Consider the following 22735-nt stretch of genomic DNA (forward strand, 5'->3'; position numbering starts at 1 on the left):
TGCATTTTTTTTAGTTTTATTTTTATATTTATTAAGATTCTTTTATATCTTCATACAATTATCATTTATACATCAATAATAATATATGTATAGAGAATGGATTGAAGATCGTAAATTGTAATTGTAAACACTTAAGGTTACGCATTCAAAGTCACTTAATAAAAATATATATTTGTTCACATATTTTTATTTTTATTTTATTTATTTATATATATATGTATGTATAATATATTTGTTGGTGTTATACTGTATGCTTTAATACACGAGAAAAATAGACGTTACTTTGTTGTTACAACAATTGCTTGTCTGTTTGCAGTCTACATTTGCAATAAACTTACCATTGACGGCGTGCACTTTGCCAGCTGCAATTAGAGGCGCACCAACTACAACCATTTGCAATTTGTTGTAATTACACATTGCACATTGGTACACAATTATATAGTGTAACCATTGTTACGATTATTCGAATAATAAGAAAAGGGAAAAGTCAATTGAGTTCGAAAAATCTAAGCTTAGTACAAGATTAGAAGATTTTCAGAATTTATAAATCACTATATATATGCATTGAATGTTGTCGTTATTCATTTACATTTTACATTCGTCAAACAGTGATACCACTCGGACAAATATACGTCCCGGTTCGTTCTTCGTTATGTAAAACAATCTAGTATTAATTAGTTGTTATTTTAATAGAAAAGAAAAAAATTTTACCAAAAATTCCGGAGAAATGTTGGCGAAGTGAGAGTAGTTAGCTCGCTACAAGGGTTCATTTAAATATTTTTTCAATTGTATTGATTGTTGTTGTTATAGCGACATAAAAACATTCCCAAACATAATGCCGCAAAATTGACAATTTTTGGCGCGATAAAAATCCGACGCAACATTCGTGAGAATAATGATCTTATTGTTTAATCTTGAGTTAAATTTTATGACACCTCTAATTACAGCTGTTTAGTAGTTAGTTGCATGCATTGAAAGTATCGTACACGGTTTCAATTATTTCCATAGTAAAGTAATCAATTTTAATTTAATTTCTTTTTTTGTGGGTTTTGGTAATTGTTGATGTCTTTTTTGTCGTTTTAGAATATCTTTGCTAAATTTTAAAATATTATTCAAAATTGCAGTGTATTTTTCGTGCCGCAAAAATATCTGAATTTCACTGAATATGCATACATAAAAGAGATGGACGTGGGCTATCCGGAACTACAGAATTAACGGTACTAAACTCAAAAAGACTCTAGGTTTTTACAAAAATTTGAAGATGTTTTTTCCTAAACTCACTATGCAATTGATAAAATTTTCGAAGAACGAAAAACAGATTTTTTTCGATGAACTTCGAAAAATATTCTTTGATAAGAATTTATTAAAATAAATTAAAATTAAATTACGCTAGAGATTATAGCTTTTTGATTTTCATTTTCAGCAACACATTAAAATACAGTGGAACTTCCATAACTCGAACTTCTAAAACTCGAAGATCTCCATAACTCGAAATTAGAATTGGTAATAGCGCTTAGAAATCAAATTTCATACTAATTTCGTTCCATAACTCAAACTTCCCTAACCTAACGAGTTTCTCTATAACTCGAACTCATTAATTGACAATAGACGTCAAAATTCATACAAATTTCCTTCCATTTTTTGAATTTTCAGACCAGGGGATAATACAAATTTAAAATTTTACTATAGAGGCAGAATTTTAAAAGAGTCCCTCAATATCGTATGGATGTCAACAAAAACTATAATATCACACTTATGGATTGCATAAATCATGTAACAAAGGAATGGGATACAGACGTCAAGAGCCGAACAATAGCAAACGGCAACAAACAAATTTCGTTCCATAACTCAAACTTCCCTAACCTAACGAATTTCTCTATAACTCGAACTCTTTAATTGACAATAGACGTCAAAATTCATACAAATTTCCTTCCATTATTTGAATTTTCAGACCAGGAATTACGGAATACATGTCTTAACGTATGTACATAAAACTTTATACGAAGTAAATAAATAAAATTGTGTAAAAATCTATATTTTACAGCTTTTTGCGAAATTGTATGTTTAAATGAAAATTCTATAACTCAAAGTCTCTCTAACTCGAAGTTTTTTTGTGGATTATGGTGAATCGAGTTAGAGAAGTTCCACTGTATTTAAAAATATAAGCAAAACACCCGTGAACACTTTATTAGCCTACGCGGAATGGTCGAGATCGAATGTGTTGTGTGCATTACTCCAATGGCTTGGAACTGAATATTTGGCCCGCGCTCATCTTAACGTGTGTATGTGTGCACTTAAAAAAAAATATTTATTTTGCCAGCTTATTTAGAGAAACGTTACGAATTTTCTTTGCTGCTTTTGATTTCATTGCTGCGCCGTTATGGTTTCATTTTTTTTTTAATATTTACTTTATTTAATTTTAATTTTTTTCAATCGTTTTCTTCATGCTTTCCTATATTGCCGAAACGTTGCTACCTAAAGCTTACACGCTAATATATAATATGTATATATATAGATGTTTGTATAATTTCTTGTTTTTTTTTTTTTTGTTTTAGTTTTTGTTAAACTTCTGCTTAAACACGACGACGACGACTATAAGTTAAAAGTTCAAGAAATATGGAGTAAATGTAAGAGTGTAATACGAGTAATAGTTTTCTTTATCTCATAATAAGTAATCATAATCGTAATTATAATAATAATAAACTTTTAAATTGGAATACGACGACACTGTGTACGCGACGTTAAGCGTATTGCTGTTATCATATGGCTTTGACTTTACGCCGAACAGCAAATCGAATCTAAATACGAAGAGGAGATCAAAAAATGCGCTAAACGTTTGCTGCAATGCAGTCGTTCGAATCGTTCGAATTCGTAATGCGATTGCAATTACCACCATCACCACCGATAACGCCAACACGCACGCGTGCATTGGCGTCATTTCGAATTGACATTGTTGTTGTCGTGCATACTGCCGCCGCCACCGTCACAATTCGTATGTGATGTTGTTGAGATGATCGCGCGTTTTGCGCGCCTTAAATGGTGCCGAAAAATGCTCGAATGCCGTTTCGGCAGTGAACGAGGAGGAGCGCAAGCGTCGATGCGGCTGCGAGGAACGGCTCGTTTGTGCGCCAGAACTGCGCGAACGTTGATAAGGTGGGCGCGCAAAACTGCTGCTGTACGGTGCATTCGAGCTGTGGCCGCCGCCAAAGCAACGCATCGCCGCACAAATGAGCGTGCACCAACGCCATGAGGAGAATGTGTAGAAGTGTGGCGCTGTTTTGGGCAGCAAATGCTGACGACTGTGATGCAAATAGGGATTATAGTTGGAGCGGAATGAACTGTCACTGCTGTTGCCGCTGTCGATGCTGCTGCTGTGCTGCAGTAGCGACATGCGGAAGATATTGCCATTGTTGCTGTTGGTATTGTTGCCATTGGCATTGGTGTTGTTGTCATTGCAATAAGCTTCCTCATCGAAATCGAAATTATTGGTTAATGCGGCAGCCGCGGAACCGCCACTACCGAATGCTTCATCATGCTCGTAGTCTCGATCAATGGAGACTGCCGGTGTTATGATCATGAATTGACCATATTTGGTGCGATAAGAGCGATTGCTTGCAGTATGCCGATTGATATGGCTACCACCATTGCTGTTCGGTGGCGGTAATGGTGGCGGCAGTTGTGGCAGCATGTATGACGACTTTTGATGTTGTTGATGGTGCTTTTGGTGTTGCTGTTGTTGATACTGAAACTGCAGTTGCGTTTGATTGGCAATTGAGTTAAGTAGGGTTTGATTGGTGTCTACCGATGAAAAGGAATTGCTGGAAGAAAGCGGCGACATATCGCCATTATGCCCTAAGATATCGGCGCCGCCATTGGCGACGGTGGTTATAAGTCCGGCTGCTTGACTGATAAATGTGCCAGCCGGTGAAGGCTGTGTAGTGGTGACCTGCTGTTGTTGCTGGTTAAGTGCATGATGATGGTACTGCAGTTGCAGTGGCAGTGAATGCTGCTGTTTCAATTTCGGTTGTGGATGTGTGTGATGTGTTGTTGCGATTATCGCATTGTGGTGTTTTGGTTGCGGTAGTTGTTGTTGTTGCTGAGGTTGTTGGTGCGTCAGCTGTTGTTGCTGCGGTTGTTGTTGCGTCAGCTGTTGTTGCAATTGCTGCTGCTGCTGTTGCTGTTGTTGCTGTTGCAGCTGTGGATTTTGGTGTTGCTGTTGAGCAGGTGATGTTGTGGTGGGAGTGGAACCAACTGATGGCCATCATCTCGATTCCTCGTTGCCGCTACTGTTATCATCGGGCTTGACGATCTGATACGTTATCAAGTACTCCGGATAGGCCTACACATATGATTGCAAAATAGTATAGTATAGAGTGCAATTATTATGCATTAATATAATCGATAACTCACCTGCTCGCCTCTGTAGACCACATATTCAGCGAAATGCAAACCACCCGCCGATGGTCGACCAATAACTGAGTGATGTCCAGGCGGCGCATGTGCCATTTTCATCGCGCTATACTGCAAGAACGATTTTCCCAATGCGACGCGACATAGGAGTAGTTGCCTAGAGAGGGAAAATGAGAAGTATGGAGTTCAAAAAAAGAAAATTTACAATTTTTTTGCTATTTTAAAGACTGAATTTCTATTCGAAAATTAGAAACTTATACATTTCTAATTGGAAAATGGAGTATTAATAATATTTTTTCGAGAACTTAGTATGGGAACCGGTGGAATAAATCCATCAGGGCGTAGAATGCATTCACAGTACACTACGCCAGCATGCTGGTACAATCATAAAAATATCAAACCAGTTTCTTTTTTGCTACAGAAGATTGTGCATTTACACCATAAGAACATACACGATCAATCAGCAGCACGATGGTGTAGTGTATTGGCCGCTTAAGCAGCAATTATTTGGGGAACTAGTTGCAACAACACTTGACTTACCTTGGACAAACATAGCAGGACTTATCTTTGTGCGAGGGACAACCAATGCCGCCGCCAATGCCATACACATATTGATTACTCTTTGAGCTGTGCTCTGCAAAATAAATACCCGCTCCAAACATGCCACCAATATATGCGTGACGTTCATCGAAGCCCTTCTGCACGATTGCATTGATGAAGGGGCTACCATGGAAGAGCATACGTTCATTGGCCTGTATGGAGTTTTCTTCAGCGACTTCATGACGTCGATGTGCGTAACGCTCCCAAAGTTTGCGGTTCTGTACTTTTTGAACCTATAAAAGCGTGAATATAAATAAGTCAAATTTAATAAAATTCAATTTCAGTAATTTCTTTTACGCGTATAATATTGTAGCGCGTGAAGTAACCGCCCGCTTGGCCGTTGTCTCTATGTTCGCGTATAGTAGCCTGCATTTCCTCTTCAACCGCGAGAAACTCCTTATCGTCGGGCAAGAGATCCACTAAAAGAGTGCCAGGATTGACATTGCTACCAATGCCTGTGGTTAGAAAGAACAATTTGATTGAATTAAAATGTTATATATTAATCAGCGAAGCTACTGCTGTCTCACCTGTAGTGGCGCGCAGCTGCGCAATACCTTTCAATATTTTATGTCTAAATCCATACGCAGACACGCCCACTTGCTTCAAATCCTCATGACTCATTTCGGCTAGTATTTCCAGCGTGATTTGTTCACGCTCAAAGAGATCTATTAGGTGCTCCAGCTGTTGGCTGCATAAGAAACTGGCCACATTGGTGATGGACTCCGGATCGGGCACCTCTTCGCAACTGGTCAAATCGCCAGAGTTCGCTTCAGCACCCTGTGCGGGACTAATGCGCGTTGACAGTGGCAACGGCACTGGCACGCTAAGTGTCATCGAGGCACCAGAAGGCAGTGTTACGGTCTCAGTGGTTGGTGAAAGCACATTGCAGGCGGCCGCTGCAGCAGTCAAGCTGCCAGCGCCAGCTGCGGCTGTGCCTGCTGCTGCACCAGCAGCTGTTGGCGCTGGTGATGGAGAATTACTGAGTAGCGATTGCTGTGAGGAGCTCAATGTCGAGTCGCCTAATGACGTTGTCATCGCGTCCTGTAATAAACATTTCACATCGTCGGCAGTAGCAAGTTCGATTGGTGTTTGACCTTCTTGATTTTTCATATATGGATCGGCGCCATGTGCCAGCAGTAGGGCGCATAATTGTGTGCGTCCCTTTTGCGCTGCTTCATGTAAGGGTGTAAAACCCCACTTGTCGGTTGCATTCACCACAGTCTTGTGTTTAATTAAAAGCGCTGCAATATCCAAATGTCCATAAGATGAAGCATTATGCAGGGGTATTAAACCACCTTTGTCTTGTGCATTTACATCAGCGCCATTTTCCAGCAGATACTCTGCGACTTCGTAGTTATTATAGCCGGCAGCTAGGTGTAACGGTGTTGAATTGCGGCCTTGTGCGTCACGACAATTGATCGTCTCCGGTGTGACCAAGCGTTGTACACGCGCCAAGTTTCCTTTCTTGGCTGCGTCCAGTAGCGCCGAGTTGCCGCGCAACAGTTCCGCCACATCGTGATCCGATTCCTTGACTAAATCAGCGGGCGTGGCACCATCGCGATTTTTCTTCGACGGATCCGCGCCATGTTTCAACAATAACTTGACAATATCATATTTACCCTTGGCGGCGGCTTCATGCAGTGGTGTGAATTTCCACAAATCCGACACGTTGACATTGGCGCCATGCTTCACCAGCAGCTCCGTGACTTCGTAGTGACCGTACGAACAAGCGTTGTGTAGTGGCACTAAGCCACCTTTGTCGGCGGCATGCACTTCTGCGCCGTGCTCCAATAAGAACTCAACCACTGGCACACGATTGAAGCCGGCAGCAAAGTGCAGCGGTGTGGAGTGCCGTCCATCGAGATCGCGGCAATTCACCGTGTGCGGTGTGGCGAGCACTATGCGACGTACCGTGTCCAGATCGCCTGCCTTGGCAGCTTCCAATAGATGTGTTTCCGTGTCTGGCGGATCTTTGAATATCTTCAGCACCGCATCAGAGGCCAATTGTGCAGCTGTGTAACCCTCTAGCGAAATTATGGTTGTATCAATGGAATAGGAGAGCAGTAGACGCACGGCTTGTTCATCTCTGGCGCACTTGTGCAACGCAGTTTGGCCCAGACCGTCTAATGCATTTACCTTAGCGCCATTCTTTAACAGTGTGTCCATCACATCGTAGTGCAAATGCTCGGCTGTGAGGTGTAGTGGTGTAAGGAAGGCCTTATTCTTCTCATTTAGCAATGCACCTTTGCGTATTAGAATTTCAACGATCTGTTTGCGTTTCGGATCAATGGAAATGGCGGCAGCATGTAGTGGCGTATCGCCTGTATATGGATGTATATAATTAACACTTTCGGAAGAGAGGAATTTCTTTAGACGTGCCAAATCGCCCTTTTTGCATGCATCCAGCACGCAGTGACCTTTGAATTCATCTGGAGGAGCAGTACAATGAAATATTATGCGTATAAAATATAATAACTGTCATACAACTTACATGTGATGCGTTCACGCAGCTCCCTTGTCGGTGCCGAGTCGATTGCCGACTTATTATGGCAGTTGAGCAGTGTCGGATCGGCACCTTTGCTCAGCAACAGGCTGCACACCTCGATGCGGCTCTTGGACGCCGCCTCGTGCAGTGGAGTAAACGCCCACAAATCATTGGCATTAACATTAGCGCCTGCCTTGATCAGCAGCTTTGTCACCTCGAAGTGTCCGTACGAGCAGGCATTATGCAATGGCACCAAACCGCCCTTGTCCTTGGCATGCACATCGGCGCCGTTCGCCAACAATATTTCCACAATACCAATGCGATTGTAACCGGCTGCCAAGTGCAGCGGCGTCGAACGTCTACCATCGCTGGCATGACAATTCACATTAAGTGGCGTGAGCAGTGCCAATAGGCGATCCTCAGCGCCGGAACGTGCCGCCTCCAACAACTCATCCTTACGGTATTCGCCGGTTAGTACGGGTCGCGTGTTGTCATCGGCCAATTCCAGTGGCGTCTTCTGCTCCGAATTACGTATATTCGGATTGGCACCATGCTGCAGCAACGCGATGCAAACGTCCACTTTACCTTTGCTAGCCGCCTCGTGTAGCGGTGTGTAATTCCAATTGTCGGTTGTGTTGGGGCTTGCGCCGGCCTTTAAGAGTAATCGCACCACCTCGGCATGTCCGAATGAGCAGGCATTATGCAATGGATGCAGACCGCCTTCATCGCAGGCCTGTATGGAAGCGCCACTGTTGAGAAGAAATTCAACTACCTCGCGTCGGCCATAACCTGTTAGGGATTATAGAAAATATTTATGTAAATTTCTAAAGACATGGCAAGTGATTGTGTAAGTGTACATATTAGCTAATAATAATAATATCGCTTTCTAGCTGTATGTGTTTGTATGAAGATAATAAATGCAGTGGATTCAAAAAAAAAAAAACATCCCTGTTGCTTACAGTTAGTTAACGTTCGCGGCGCTTTATAGTCTTCTTTTTGATAAATATGGTCAACTGTTCTTTTTCGAATAGGTAAGTCCTAAAACTAAACGAGTTCAATATAGGGTTAATGTTCAAATCCGGATGTCTGTCTGCCCGTCCATCCGTGTAAGCTATAACTTGAGTAAAAATTGAGATATCTTTAAATGGGCGTAATCGGATCACTACCACGCCAACAAAATGGCGATAACCTAAAACCTATAAAGAGCTATAACATACCGTAAATTAAGCTATGAAAGTGAAATTTCGTACAAAGGAAGGGGCTTATTTGAAGGTTTTTATTTGGAAAGTGGGCGTGACCCCGACCCCTACCAATTTTTTAAACATATCGCGTAAACTACTAAAGCTATATAAACCAAACTCTCTTAGAGTTGTTTCTTCTTCGTATAGTTCAAAAATAGAAGAAGAAATCGCATTATAATCACCGCAGAGCTTCGAATATATTTTTTAACGCAAATATAAGGTGTGTCAGATATTTTGAATTAATTCAGAAGTAATAATTTTCTTTTAATAATATGTCTTCGTGCCAAAAATGAGTGAAATCGGGTCATAATTAAAAATATATAATATTTATGTGTTCCTAAGAGATTTTTGTACATATACTTAGATGTTAATAAACATTCATCCATTCGTTAACTTTTTGCTACCTTATAGTCGGTTTGGTCACAATGTTATTGCTTACACTGTATAATGTGAAAAATAATCTGGACACACACATAACAACTATTGAATAACAGTAAACTGGACAATGGCCAGCTACCAATTTGTAGAAGCAACAACAAGGTGGGGTAAGTTGTTTACAGGGTCACCAAGTAATGCTGTGTGACCAAGTTAAATGGGGTCACCGAAGGCTGTACACAATGCGACAGGTAAATACGAGTGCTTATGCATAGCACTAGGTGGACAAGGATATTGTGTCGTTGTTGTCAACAAATCTTTGCGCTGATGTGTTGGGTAGTAAGAGGATTAATTAAAGGCAACAAAGGCAATGTAAAGTTGGCAACTAAAACTCAATGGATTTTGCAAAATAAATTCCATCTTCATACATAGGTTTTAATACTTAACGTTTTCGAGTAATACTATAAACTTAATCTAATGACAAGAGATATATATTTAAAAAAGAAATTTTATGGAGACATTTTAAGAAGAAAACATTTGATAAGCTATGCAAATCTTTGAAAAGATATTCCATGCCTCATTTCCATACACAATTATAATTTCGTGTTCGATACTCATACTGAAATTACGTAATCGGAGTATTTAAGCAAAAAATAATAATAGACTTCATAATTATTTTAATTAAAGCAATTTATAGCAGTAGCAAACATTAGCTCAAATTATGGTATAACTACCATAATATTATGGTATGTTTAACAGTGGAGCAAACAAATTAAAATAATTAATGAAAGTCTTGGCCAAGCAAGCATTTGAAGACACCATTTATCACTTATCAACTTGAAAAACGATATTGACTCAAGTTATTGTGAGCAATATACGTCTAACAGTCATAAGTACATATATATGTATAACAAATAAAATTTGGCGTTGTTTTAACCATAATGCATAACAAGTTCAGGCAATCATTGCCAAAACAAAACAAACCACAGCTAAATTCAAAATGATCAGCTAACCACATTATAAAAAAGTGGAATTGCCATAAAAAAATGTGTTCTAAATGTATTAAAGATGCTATAAATGTTTTTAAAACGACATATTAGATGAAAATTAAACACAATTTTTAATTATTTTAAAAATCGTATGATTATATTGCGGTTAAGTTAAGGATCTCAAAATTTCAAAATTTGCAAAAAAAAAAATTTTTTAACTTATTAAATAGTGCAATATGTTTAAAACGTTATTCAAAAATACCAAATCAATACGATTAATATTTTAAGAGATATTCCCTTTGAAAGTTTCGTCTATCAGGCCACGTTAGTATGATTGCAAAACTTTCGTGTCGATTTCTCGAAAAGTTATTTTTTCCAAAACAATATATGGCGAAAATTTGACCAAAAAAGGGAGTTGTTTTGCTTAAAGTTCTGTCAAACATTCAAATTTTAATATTTTATTTTTTCTTCGTTCATTAACTAGATTTATCCATATACTAACGAAATATTTTTAGTTTTTTGAAAAGACCTTTTTTTGGACACGTTATGGGAGATGAGGTGCCAACGGCAGAGTTTAAATATCTATCTTTGATATGCTAAATTGATTAAATGAAATATAGATTGCATATATTAAAAAAATCAAGGGACATCCCTCTATCAAAATCACAAAATTGGTTACGCCTAAACTGTGCTCCCTATTTAAGTATTATACTTTTTTATTTCATACTGCAGTTCATTAAAAATGCTCCGAAGTGAAAATGAAAAAAAAAAACAAGTAAAAAAGGGCAAAGTTCGGATGTAACCGAACATTTTATACTCTCGCAATTTATTTATTTACCTTAATTGATATTATATAATACACAATTTGACCCACATATTCGTCATATATATTGTATAAAGACCATTGAAAGTTGGAAACCCTAATATTAGGTTAGAAGCACCGAGGTCCTTATGTTCGATATATGGGGCCTTAAACACCTATGGTCCGATTTTGGCGATTTTTAGAATGCGGCTGCCACACTATAAACGTAGTATTTGTGCAAAGTTCTGCACCGATATCTTTACTAGTGCTTACTTTATATATTGTAAAGTAAACGATTGAGATCGTAGGGTTGGTTGTGAAGCGATTTGGCCAATTTTCACAACATATTATTGGGAGGTCAGGAAACTATTACAAACCAAAATTGGTTGAGTAGTAGTTCCTGAGATATGGTTTTTGACCCATAAGTGGGCTACGCCACGCCCATTTTCCATTATGTAAAAAAATCTGAGTGCAGCTTCCATCTGCCATTTCTTATGTGAAATTTAGTGTTTCTGACGTATTTGGTTAGTGAACTAACCCACTTTTAGTAATTTTCAACCTAACCTTTGTATAGGAGGTGAGCGTGGTTATTATCCGATTTCAACTATTTTCATGGTGTGTGGTGGGGTGTAAGAAAATCGACTGCAGAAAGCTTGGTTTATATAGCTTCATTGGTTTGCGAGATATATACAAATAACCGATTCGGGGGCGGGGCCTCGCCCACTTCCCCAAAAAAAATTACATCCAAATATGCCCCTTCCTAGCGCGATCCTTTATTCCAAATTTTACTGTTATAACTTTATTTATGGCTTAGTTATGACACTTTATGTGTTTTTTGTTTTTGTCATTTTGTGGGCGTGGCAATGGACCGATTTTGCCCATTTTCGAACATGTGTTCCAAGTTTCATTAAGATATCTCAATTTTTACTCAAGTTATCGCTTGCACGGACGGACGGACAGACATCCGGATTTCAACTCCACTCGTCATTCTGATCATTTATATATGTATATAGATAACTCCATATCTAACTCTTTTATTTCTTGGTGACACAAACAACCGTTATGTGAACAAAACTATAATACTCTGTACAACATGTTGCGAGAGTATAAAAATAGTATAGAGTAATATAGGTAAAAGAATACACAAAAACAGTATAAAAAAAACTAAAATTCGATAAACTTTGTCAACAAGTACAGTCATGTGAAAAATAATAGGAACACATGACATATGTTCCTATTATTTCGCACACTCAAAAACGATCTTACTTCACAAAATGATCAACATTTTTTCTTTAATAACGGTTCTTTACTTCACTGAAATCCCAGCAAACAATTTGCATGTTACATTTTTGATAATTTTTTTTTTTTATTTTAATATAATTTATTTTTTACCTATTTTCAAGCAAGTGTCCCTATTATTTTTCACATGAGTGTATATTGTGAGCACAGCTTTTGTATATATTATAACGGTATTGTGTTCTAAAAATATAAATATTCACAGATTTGTAATTCTGCATTCTTATTTAAAACAATATAAATGTAATTCTTAAAAGCTTAACAACTGTTTTCGACTCTCAATAAATATTTAACAGTATATAATATATGTAAGTAAATATGGCTATATGCAAGCTAATAATACAACAAATTTATAAGCAGAAAATATTTTAAAAGCAGTGTGCAAAAATTCACTGCGAAGATTGCTATCAATATATATGTATAAGTACATATTAATACTAATATTATTAAACATTAAAAATGAAAAAAAAAAATTATTTACTTCCTCTCTGAGTTAAGTTATTTGAAGTGGTTTTTACTTCAGTGCTACATACATACATACACGTATATATATGTATATTCCGTTATTATAGAATTTGACTTCAGCTTTTAAGATGCGTTACCACAAATTAGTCATCGCCTGCAAGCCAACATGACAATGGTTCGAATGCAATTGCTTAACTTATGCCAGTAGTAAAACGTGATATCTTTACGAATGTTGAATAAAAAACGAAGCAAAACAAAATAAAATAAAAAATTCAAATACAAAATTATAACATTTTATTCGTAAAATACGTGTGAACGCTAAGTTAGAAGGGCGATTCGATATACATATAAGAATATAAAAAATAATATAAATATTTAACAAATATTTTAAATTATCGCTGAAAAAAGTTTGACGCAAAAAACTGGAAGCTAGTTTAGGTGGATGATTTCTATGAAAACAAGGCGAATTTCCTTAGATAGAGGCACGTTATGTACGGTCCATAATATAGTTTATAGCAAATTTGAAAATGTTTTAGACGGGTGGAAAAATTTGTTGAAGAGTCGGACCTTGCTCTAGAAGCTATTATAGTTTAGGAAAATCCTTACATGGATGATTTCGATGAAATCAAGGCAAATTTTCTTTGGTAGAGGCACGTGGTGTACGATCCATAATGTAGTTTATAGCAAATTTGAAAATGTTTTGGACGATATGGAAAAATTTGTTGAAGAGCCGGACCTTGCTCCCCTTATAAAATCAGCTTCATTCCGCTTAACTGACTAACTTATCCAACTACCCTCGTATAGAGCAAATCAGTTCACTCGGTTAAGCCATTTGTGTTATTTGTTATAATTTTTCTTCTAGTTACTTGTACAATAGTTTACAAATGGTTTTTGTATATTTCTTTGAAATTGAAATTCACTCGCGATTTGTATGAGTTTTTTGGCTAGCGTTTCGAATGGGTTTCGCTATTAGACATTAACCATAACAATGCTCACATCAGTCATAATACAATAACAACATATTCAGACAAGGTCGGTCGCTGATTGCGCGTTACTGTCCATGAATTGGCTCTCTATCACAACATTTTGTATTAATAATTTGTTAGAAAACTAACGTATGCAAACATTACTAGATTTCACTGCCTTGAGTCATTCTGAAAGAAATGTATTGTTCTCTTGTAAACTGATAATTATATTTATAGCTTTGTATATATACATATATCAGAGATAGTTAAATTTAAAAATAATATACAACAATAAAACCACGTCATATGAAGATAACTTTAACATTGGCTAATTCTATGCAAATTATAAGAACATGTTTTTCGTCGAATTCTTTTGAAAATCAAGAATTTACTCTAATTGGACAATTATACTAGGGTCACTCTAGTTTCGATGATTAAATGTCAGGAGTTAAAAAAACAAATACAAATTGCATTTTATAGAAACATTATTAGATTCTTTAAAACTCAATTACCAAGAAGAACCGTGAGTGGTTTCTAACGCCTATTCAATATTACGTGTATGTATATGAGGGCATATGCATGTCCTATAGTCCTATAACTATATAAAAATCAGTTAAAAGATAGAATAAATTGAATGAATATAACAAATAATATTGACAGGTGGCATAAATTTACTCAACACTAGTAACTATATAAAGCATACAAAAATTTACAAATTTATATATACCATAGATACCTATATAAGTCGAGGGGAAAAAGCAGTAAAGTTTCACAAATTTGAGAGAAACTAAGTTAGTAGTTAACAAGCTACAACTGACAGTCGAACATATGGCCAAATAAATTGTGTAAAATGAAAATAAAAGTAAACAAATGTAAGGAAATAATTAAATACATACACTTACATACTTATATGTATGTACATATATATTTTTGTATTAAAAATGTGGTTAAACACCAAACACTTCACTTTCAGGTAATTTACATTTTTATACATTTGATGGAGGCCAATGAGCAAAGAGTGAAACTTCAAATTGACGCGAGAGCTGCAAATTGTAGTTCAGTATGTTGCAAGCGTACAGCCTTTTGTTAGTGTTGCAACGACACAATTGGAATATTAAATAATAACGAAAGCAAGTTTGTGGGTTAAAAAAAAACCGCAACAAAAAGTAAGCAATGACAAAGCTGTTAAAATTAGGAGAAGTCTTACAGCAACGCAACAAGGGAATTTGTAACACGTGGAAAATACATATATTTTTAAATTTTCGATATTTTCAGATATTTTTTATTCAAGTAATCAAGCGGTTTTCATTATTTGGTGCTAAAGTTTGTCAATTCGCAGCATTAATTTTAAAGAAATGTTAAATCAACCAAAACCTGCATCAGGCTCCACTTATTTTCCTTAACCATCTTCTTCTTAATCAAGTTTCTGTATATCTCTCTACTGAGAGTTATATTATTCGAAGTGTAATACGTTGGAATTAATAGATATAGTGGGTAGAAATCCATTTAATTGAACTCGTCCAAACTTTTTATAATACCTAACTTCAATAAGTGCATCACAGAAAGTAAAAAGGCATTTGATACAGAGAAGACAAGACTGTTGGACAATAGTAGGATTGGAATAATAGTAGGATTAAATATCCTTGATAATAACAATATTGACAACCCTTTATATTACACCACTGCTCTGTTACGTTCAAGTATAAAAATAAACCTGTGAATTTATTTTCAACATCTAATGAACATCTAATGCACCGAGATTAGAAACTAAAACACATGAACGTGCTCAAACCCCTATCGCTGTTGCAAATCAATGAAGAAGGAATCATATTCATAATACGTGTGTAAACATAAAAAATGAGCACAACGTTGACTAAGCTGCAAATAAAAATTAGACCAGATGCTTAAGTTGGTTATTTTGTGAAAACCATTTACGTTTACTCATGCTAAAAATGAATTAGCTATGGCATGTAAATTATTGTCTTCAGTTTTACATTTTAAAATTTAAGTAAGTTAAAAACAATACAAATATGTAACCATATTAATATCGATATGAATTGAATATTGGAGCAATCACAGATTCACTACATTCCGGTGACCCAGGTCAAGTTAAGTCGAAATACGTCAGAACCAACGACGCACAACACTTTACTAGTAACAACAAATTGTTGCACAAATTAAAACTGATATATGAAAAAATGGAGCAACAGCACCAACAGTAAGGACCAATACACCAAGCTTTATTCAGCGCAAACGTCACAAAGTACATAGCAGCATCACATTCACGGCCTAACTGCTGCACTATATGACATATGTAAATGTTAGTACATAACTATGTATATATATAGCATATAATGTTCAGTCACTCCCTTGCCCTTGTTTCAACAGGCCCACCCTTGATACCGCTTATCATCCGCCCCATGAAATACTGTAGAAATTTTTGCAGGCAAACTGGGTCAAAGCAACGTGTGCATTGTAGACGCAATTGCAGCCGTAGCGCGTCAGTCGGTTGCCCCAGTGATTCAAGGACGAATTAAGTTAAGGACGTTCATACCTAACTATTGTGTTTACTTGAATGAACTCATGCTAATGCATACTTGTGTGGGTGTGTGTTTATATTTGCACTTGTATGTTGTATTAGCGCTAACATTTTAGATCCAATACACATATGTACATATGCCCTATAATAAATTAATTTTTAATTAAGGAAAAAAGAACTCACCTGCTGCAAAATGTAGAGGAGTCGATTTGCGTCCAGCAGTATCCCGCGCGTTCACTGTTTGTGTGGTAATTAGTTTCTTAACTTTTGTGATATCCCCAGTTTTGCATGCTTCGAAGAGCTCCCGCAACGGATCGTTAGCCATGGCCGCATCGAGGTTTACATTAAGTATTGCACGACTGCGACTCGACATTGCGGAAAGTTAACAGCTTACAGGTGATTCCGAATTGTTTTAATTATCGAACTATTTACGCTGCTTAGTTATTTTTTGGTTGGGCTGGTCGCTGCAATCACAAGATAAACAGCGACAACTACTTTGCTGAACTACTTCCCGTTTATATCTGATACTTCTTTATTAGTTGTTTCTGATTTTATATCTTCACCATGAAAGCTCAGACTTTAGTTATTATCCTTATAATCAAAATTTTCATCCTTTCCTTATTAGCACAATTTTCCAGACAAACACAATCCGCCACTAAACTCTTTATGACTTTCTTTCGTCGTTCACACTATTGTATGCATACTTTCCCCCAACCACACTGCGAAAACACTTTTCCTTTGTACTAATCGACGTTAATTTCACATTTGGCTGTTTCTCAAGCAAAATCAGACATTTAAAAAAATGGTTCTCAATAAAATCAATAAATTTTTCATTTTTCTAAATTTAAGGAAATATAATAAAAATAAATTAACAGCACAGCAATTTTGCGAACGAACATTGCTGACTTGAAAAAAACCACTGCAGAAATATGAAAAAGTGCACAAGAGAACATGAAAATTGGGAAATACGATGAGTTGCCAGGTATTACATTTGGTAAAAAACTGTTGTTCAATATGCTTTACAAGATATTAATATAGATAATATACGTTTATAAAATTATCAGCCAGAGTAAATATTTCTATAAAAATAAATTTGTCTCTTTCATTTATTTACAATAAGTTATTGTATTAATATCGGAATCAATAAAAATAATGTGGTAAGGCAACTTCTATCAGTACTACAAAAGGAAGTAAAACAAAAATATACTCGCAGAGTTGCATTAATTATATTGCAAACATATACAAAATTATTAAATGAATCTTGCTTATAGACTATCTTGAATATGAAAAATTATTTATTGCTATTACAAGTATATAACAGTTTAATTATGTATAATTTGTTTTAGTATGGTGAAATTCCAGAGTACTAAACAATGCGTATGATAGTGAGTAGGTAACCCAGCACCATTTTGGGAGGTAAACAAAACGTTGCATTGAAAGGTGTGATAAATGTCAAATAAAAAGTGATGTACCGAAAGGGCAAAATGGCGTTTTTTGTTGGTGATGAATTTTAGGAGAAATTAGTTTTGTAAAAAGTTAATATAAAATAAATTTTCTTGTAGTTTTAAATGATTAATAAAATGAAATATAGTTTAAAGATTAAAGTGATGCAAACGTATTGAAGGAAAATGTGATATTGTATTCAGAAAAGGCAATTAAAAAAGGAATTTTCGTGGACGCCCTCAATATTATCTCTCACACTCCCCTTGAATAAACAAGCAACAACAACAGCATTGTTGCGATTCACAAGTAGAACTTGTCAAATGCAGTTTTTGCAGCACATAAAATGAAAATAACAACAACTGAACAAGTGACGGGGCAAAAATTCGTGGCAAGAAAGGAAAATGTAATGTGAATTGTGAAAAGTGAAAATCGATCTTAATTTTTCATAAATCATACTTTTTCATAACAAATAATAATTTATTGTGATAAGACATATTTATATACATAATATATGCCTATTGTTGCCATAAATATGTATTCGCGAGGCATACATTGATAGACGAAGAACATTAAGGCCAATAATAAAAACGACAAATGCATTTCGCTTCACTGGAGCGATAAGTTGTAAACGAATAATTTGAGTGGTCTGCTGCACTACTATTATCGTTAGTGGCACCAACATACCATTTGACGTGCAACAAGCACGCGATCAACGCTGCTTTAAGCGCCAGTCCTCAATATCAATGACTTATATAAAGTCCGTCGAGTGCATAAATAGAATAGAGCTCAAATTGGTGCATTAAAAGTCATTGCACCCGGCCATGGAATTGAAAGTTTGGGTGGAAGGTATTCAACGGATCGTATGTGGAGTTACAGTGAACACAACATGTCAGGTACGTAAATATACATATAGCTGAGATCCAAATAATACGTGTTTTTTTTACCATATCTTGTATTTTTATTCTATGGTAGGATGTGGTATTTGCGCTGGCGCATGCCACTGGGAAAGTGGGACGCTTTACACTCATTGAACGTTGGCGCAACAATGAGCGCTTGCTGGCGCCAAATGAAAATCCGCTTAAATTATTACTGGAATGGGGTGAATATGCCAATGATGTTCAATTTATACTGCAACGTTCGGAAAATAAACAACAACAACCATCCACACAACGTGTAGATAATTCTGTAGTGAATAGCAATAACAGCAGTAACACTAGTAATGCAGCTGTGATGTTGAGAAAGCCTTTAGGCTTAAGCAATAACAATAGCAATAGTCATAATAATGTTAATAATAACAACAACACCAATAGTAACTACAATCCACAGCAAACAAAGCCACCACATCTGAACAACCTAGATACAAATTTGAATATATCGCCACAACTTGAAAAACCACGTGAATTGAAGAAAAAAAGTTTTGGGTATGCGTCATTGCAAATAGAATATTTTACGATTTTTTAATCAACATTTTCTTACAGTGCTCACGATGCAAAACGTATAGAAAACATAGGTATTGTCAAAGGTATACCACAACGTCAAAATAATAATAGTGGCAATAGCAACAGCAATTCTAACAACAATTTAAATAATGAACAACGAAATGTACTGTTACAAAATTCCTCACCCACAAACACGAATTCACCACTTTCGCCGCACCTCGCGCGTATCTCACGTTCACCTACTACAACAACTGACAATAACAACTCGACAGCTTTACCTCATTTTATTCCGCGTCACGAAAAATCTCATTCGAATCCCACTGAAATGCCTCGAATGCACACAAATGCATTTACCGATGGTGCTGGATATTTCCATGACTCTCAGCAAATAAACAATGACGGCAACAACAATAATAATAGCAATAATATATATCAACAAATCGGTGCACAGAATAGCAAATCAATCAATGAAATTAATTTGGCTGTTGTGCGTGAATCACTGGATCGTCGCATAGCCGCCAACAGTCCGGACGTGCTATATGCCACACCGCATAGCAATAACTTTAACAACAACAATAGCAGTAATAGCTGTAGCAGTAGTAGCAGTGAAAATTTCCTTGATATATACAATGGCAATGTAAATAGGAGTGGCGGCGTTGGTGGTGATATGCCACCGGATTTGCTGTATAAAAATGCGCCAACCATTTCAGCAAATGGAGCGCTGGTGCCACCACCTTACCGCGATCCGCCACCACCCCGCAACAGCCCATTACAATTGCAACAGCAACAACAACAGTTTCACACACAACAATTTTTACCGAATAGTATGGGCACGGCATCTGTGAACAACAATTTTACCGATTACAGCAATATTGGCGATTATGATGTGGACTTTCAGCGTTTAGCTGATAGTGGCGGCAGCGGTAACATTGGTGGTGGTGGTGGCAGTGGCGGCAGTGTGGGTAGTATTGAGGAGAGCGAGAGCATCTTCCAGGCAACACAGTATAATGATTTATTACAGCTGATTAAATTCCAACGCGAAAAGATATCAGCACAACAATTGGAATTGAGTAAAGTAAGTAAATTTGAGTAAACTTCATTGCTGTATTCATTTTAAATGCTGTTTTTTTTTTTAAAACCAGTATGATGCTGAAATAGTTTATTTGGAAACGAAAGAGCGAGATCAAGCGCAGGAGCTTGAAGCGATTTCGCGTGAAATCACTAAAGCAGATCAGATATTTCGACAGGGTAGTGAGCAGGTGGGTATGGTGTAGTAAATGCAAAAATATAATGGATACAATGAAAGAGAAAATGTATATTTAAAATTAAAACTATAAAAAATTTAATATTAAAATTTAAAATTATAAAAATTATTTCAATTAATTGAGCTTAATACCACATTTATAGCTGCAAACACTACAGTATGTAGAGGAAGAGAATGAGCTGGTGAAGCAGCAGGAGAAAACATTAAAATCCGAAATTGCTTTATTGCGCTCGAAATTAGCAAATTGCGAAACTGAATTGTTGCAATGCAAAAACAAAATACGCCTATTGATGAACGATATTGAGGTGGAGCAGCGCAGCAATGCTACCAAACAGAAAGCAAATAGGTAATTACCAGTTATTTTGAGTTAATTTTTTTTTGAATGATTTTCTTAAATTTTTTTAAATTAATGTACTTAAATTTTTTTTTTTTAAATTAATGTACTTACATTTTTTTTAATTAATGTACTTATTTTTTTTTTTTTAATTAATGTAATTAATTTTTTCAATAATATGCTTAAATTTTAGACAAAATGTTGAACGCGATTTTCTCATGGAGATGGAGCGCATACAAAGCGAAATCGATCAAGCTATACACAACACAGATACGTCTAATAAGACTGCTGAGAATTTGAAAAAAGAAATTTTGTTAATTGAAAATGCGATCACAGAGAAGAAAAGACAAGTACGTATGCAGAAAGCCTAGATGTAGTATATAGAAATAAATGTTATTTTTTTTCTTATATTATAGGTGGAGCAATTGGTTAATGAAATGAAGGAAGTAAATCTACAAAGCCTCACTGTAACAACATCCGATGAGATCAAACACTTTTTAGAAGGTAATTAATGGATTTGTTAAATATTATTAATTTATATTATTTTTTAATTTATAATTTTATTAATTTATATTATTTTAAAGGTTCCAATAAACCCGGTAGCAGTCGTCGCATAATCGGCTCACCAAGACAATTAGAAAATGCAGTGCCGACCAGCAAGAATCCACATGGTGTTTGGGTATAATTGTAGCACGGAATATGTCACAGTAATTTACTAATCTGCTTGTAATGCGCTCTTAAAAAGAGTTTTACGTATCGAAAGTTATCCAGATCGATACATTCACATAGTTAAAAAAATATTACTATAACTTATAAGTACTTTCAAGTACTAATATGCAAAAAAAAAAAACTATTTTAGTACACAATGGTCACACACAAAAGTTATGAATATAACTCTAACACACAATCACGAAAATTACTGCATCGAATTCTATACTAACGAACAAATATACAAATTTCCACATATCCTACAAACAAAGAACAAAAGACACGAAACATATTTACACATTACCTAATTAACTGAAATTATTACATAATATAACATATTGAAATATGTACTTAAATATACAAAATAACATAAAAAGACAAATTTTGATGTTCAACAAAAGCTCACACTCGAAAGATCTCTACTGAAACTTTAAATGTTACAAAACTCTCATAAGTGATTTATTAATGAAACACGAAATTGGCACATTTAACACATAAATATATAAGCGCCAGCTAGTATATGAAGAAAATGGATATTTTTCACATACATATGTAGCCAATAAATGTATACTATATATTACATGAATTACATGCATTACATATGTATATATACCAATTTTACAATATTTTATATTAATTAACAATATTTTTGTGCTGCCATGCACACTTAGAAAGCCAAGCAGCATTTTAGTGTATTTATTTATAGTTGTTTTTAATTTTATATATTTTTTTTAATTTTTTATATATTTTTAATTTTTTATATATTTTTAATTTTTTTATTATTTTTTATTTTTTTTTATTTTTTTTATTTTTTTTATTTTTTTTATTTTTTTGTAGTTTTAAAACATTTCATTTCAAACTTAAGGCATATTAGTTTAATAAACACACGAGAGAGTGCAAATTTACCACCAACAAAAATTATTTTAAAAACAAATAATAAAAATATAAACACAATGCAGTAGTATGCAAATGCACATTTTAATGCACGAATTGTTTGTTAAAAATAATATATAAAGTAATAATATCATATGGTATTGTGCTGCTCACTAATTGTAAACCTACAATTTCAATAAGCACATTTTGATTATTAATTCTGTAAGTTTTTAGTTTGTTAAGTTTATTTTTAGTTGAGTAGGTTATGTTTTGAAAAACCCATTTGACTTAATTAGTTAATTAATTTGTATGACAAAATGTGTAAAGTAAGGTTTACATACTTTTCACTAAGTAGGTCCGCTTTAATTTGCATTTGATGCTACATTTGGTTAACAGACGTTTTTCAAAGATTCCCACATTCATTTTTTCAGCATTAAGCTTTAATTATACTTTTTAAGCTTTATTTGTTATGTTGTTATGCATTTTTCTCTTTTTATAAAAAAATAT

At 35.3% G+C, this 22735-nt stretch overlaps 2 protein-coding genes across 2 annotated transcripts; one reads left to right on the forward strand and one right to left on the reverse strand.

Moving 5' to 3' along the window:
* Nucleotides 1-880: 880 nt before the first annotated feature.
* Nucleotides 881-17238, reverse strand: LOC105218547 (poly [ADP-ribose] polymerase tankyrase). Its single transcript, XM_011194220.3, is given in 7 exon segments — nt 881-4339; nt 4411-4567; nt 4951-5243; nt 5308-5465; nt 5538-7439; nt 7502-8284; nt 16351-17238. Coding segments are annotated over 7 exon segments (4839 nt in total). The 5' UTR covers nt 16541-17238; the 3' UTR covers nt 881-2983.
* A 380-nt stretch (nt 17239-17618) lies between these two features.
* On the forward strand, nt 17619-21448 carry LOC105218546 (uncharacterized protein DDB_G0283357). The gene is made up of 8 exons (XM_054225179.1): nt 17619-18503; nt 18583-19031; nt 19089-20124; nt 20192-20308; nt 20457-20659; nt 20841-20997; nt 21064-21151; nt 21232-21448. Exons 1-8 carry the CDS (start codon nt 18432-18434, stop codon nt 21330-21332), a joined length of 2223 nt encoding a protein of 740 aa, XP_054081154.1. The 5' UTR covers nt 17619-18431; the 3' UTR covers nt 21333-21448.
* Nucleotides 21449-22735: the final 1287 nt, after the last annotated feature.

This window comes from Zeugodacus cucurbitae, chromosome 2 (genome assembly GCF_028554725.1).
Source record: "Zeugodacus cucurbitae isolate PBARC_wt_2022May chromosome 2, idZeuCucr1.2, whole genome shotgun sequence".
Lineage (NCBI taxonomy): Eukaryota > Metazoa > Arthropoda > Insecta > Diptera > Tephritidae > Zeugodacus > Zeugodacus cucurbitae.

What these genes read in the sequence shown, in the direction of transcription:
- LOC105218546 (XM_054225179.1), top strand. Translation starts at nt 18,432, where the DNA reads ATGGAATTGAAAGTTTGGGTGGAAGGTATTCAACGGATCGTATGTGGA. An exon ending in TCACAGAGAAGAAAAGACAA is followed by an intron (nt 20,998 to 21,063) that starts GTACGTATGCAG and finishes CTTATATTATAG; the next exon opens with GTGGAGCAATTGGTTAATGA. An exon ending in GATCAAACACTTTTTAGAAG is followed by an intron (nt 21,152 to 21,231) that starts GTAATTAATGGA and finishes ATTATTTTAAAG; the next exon opens with GTTCCAATAAACCCGGTAGC.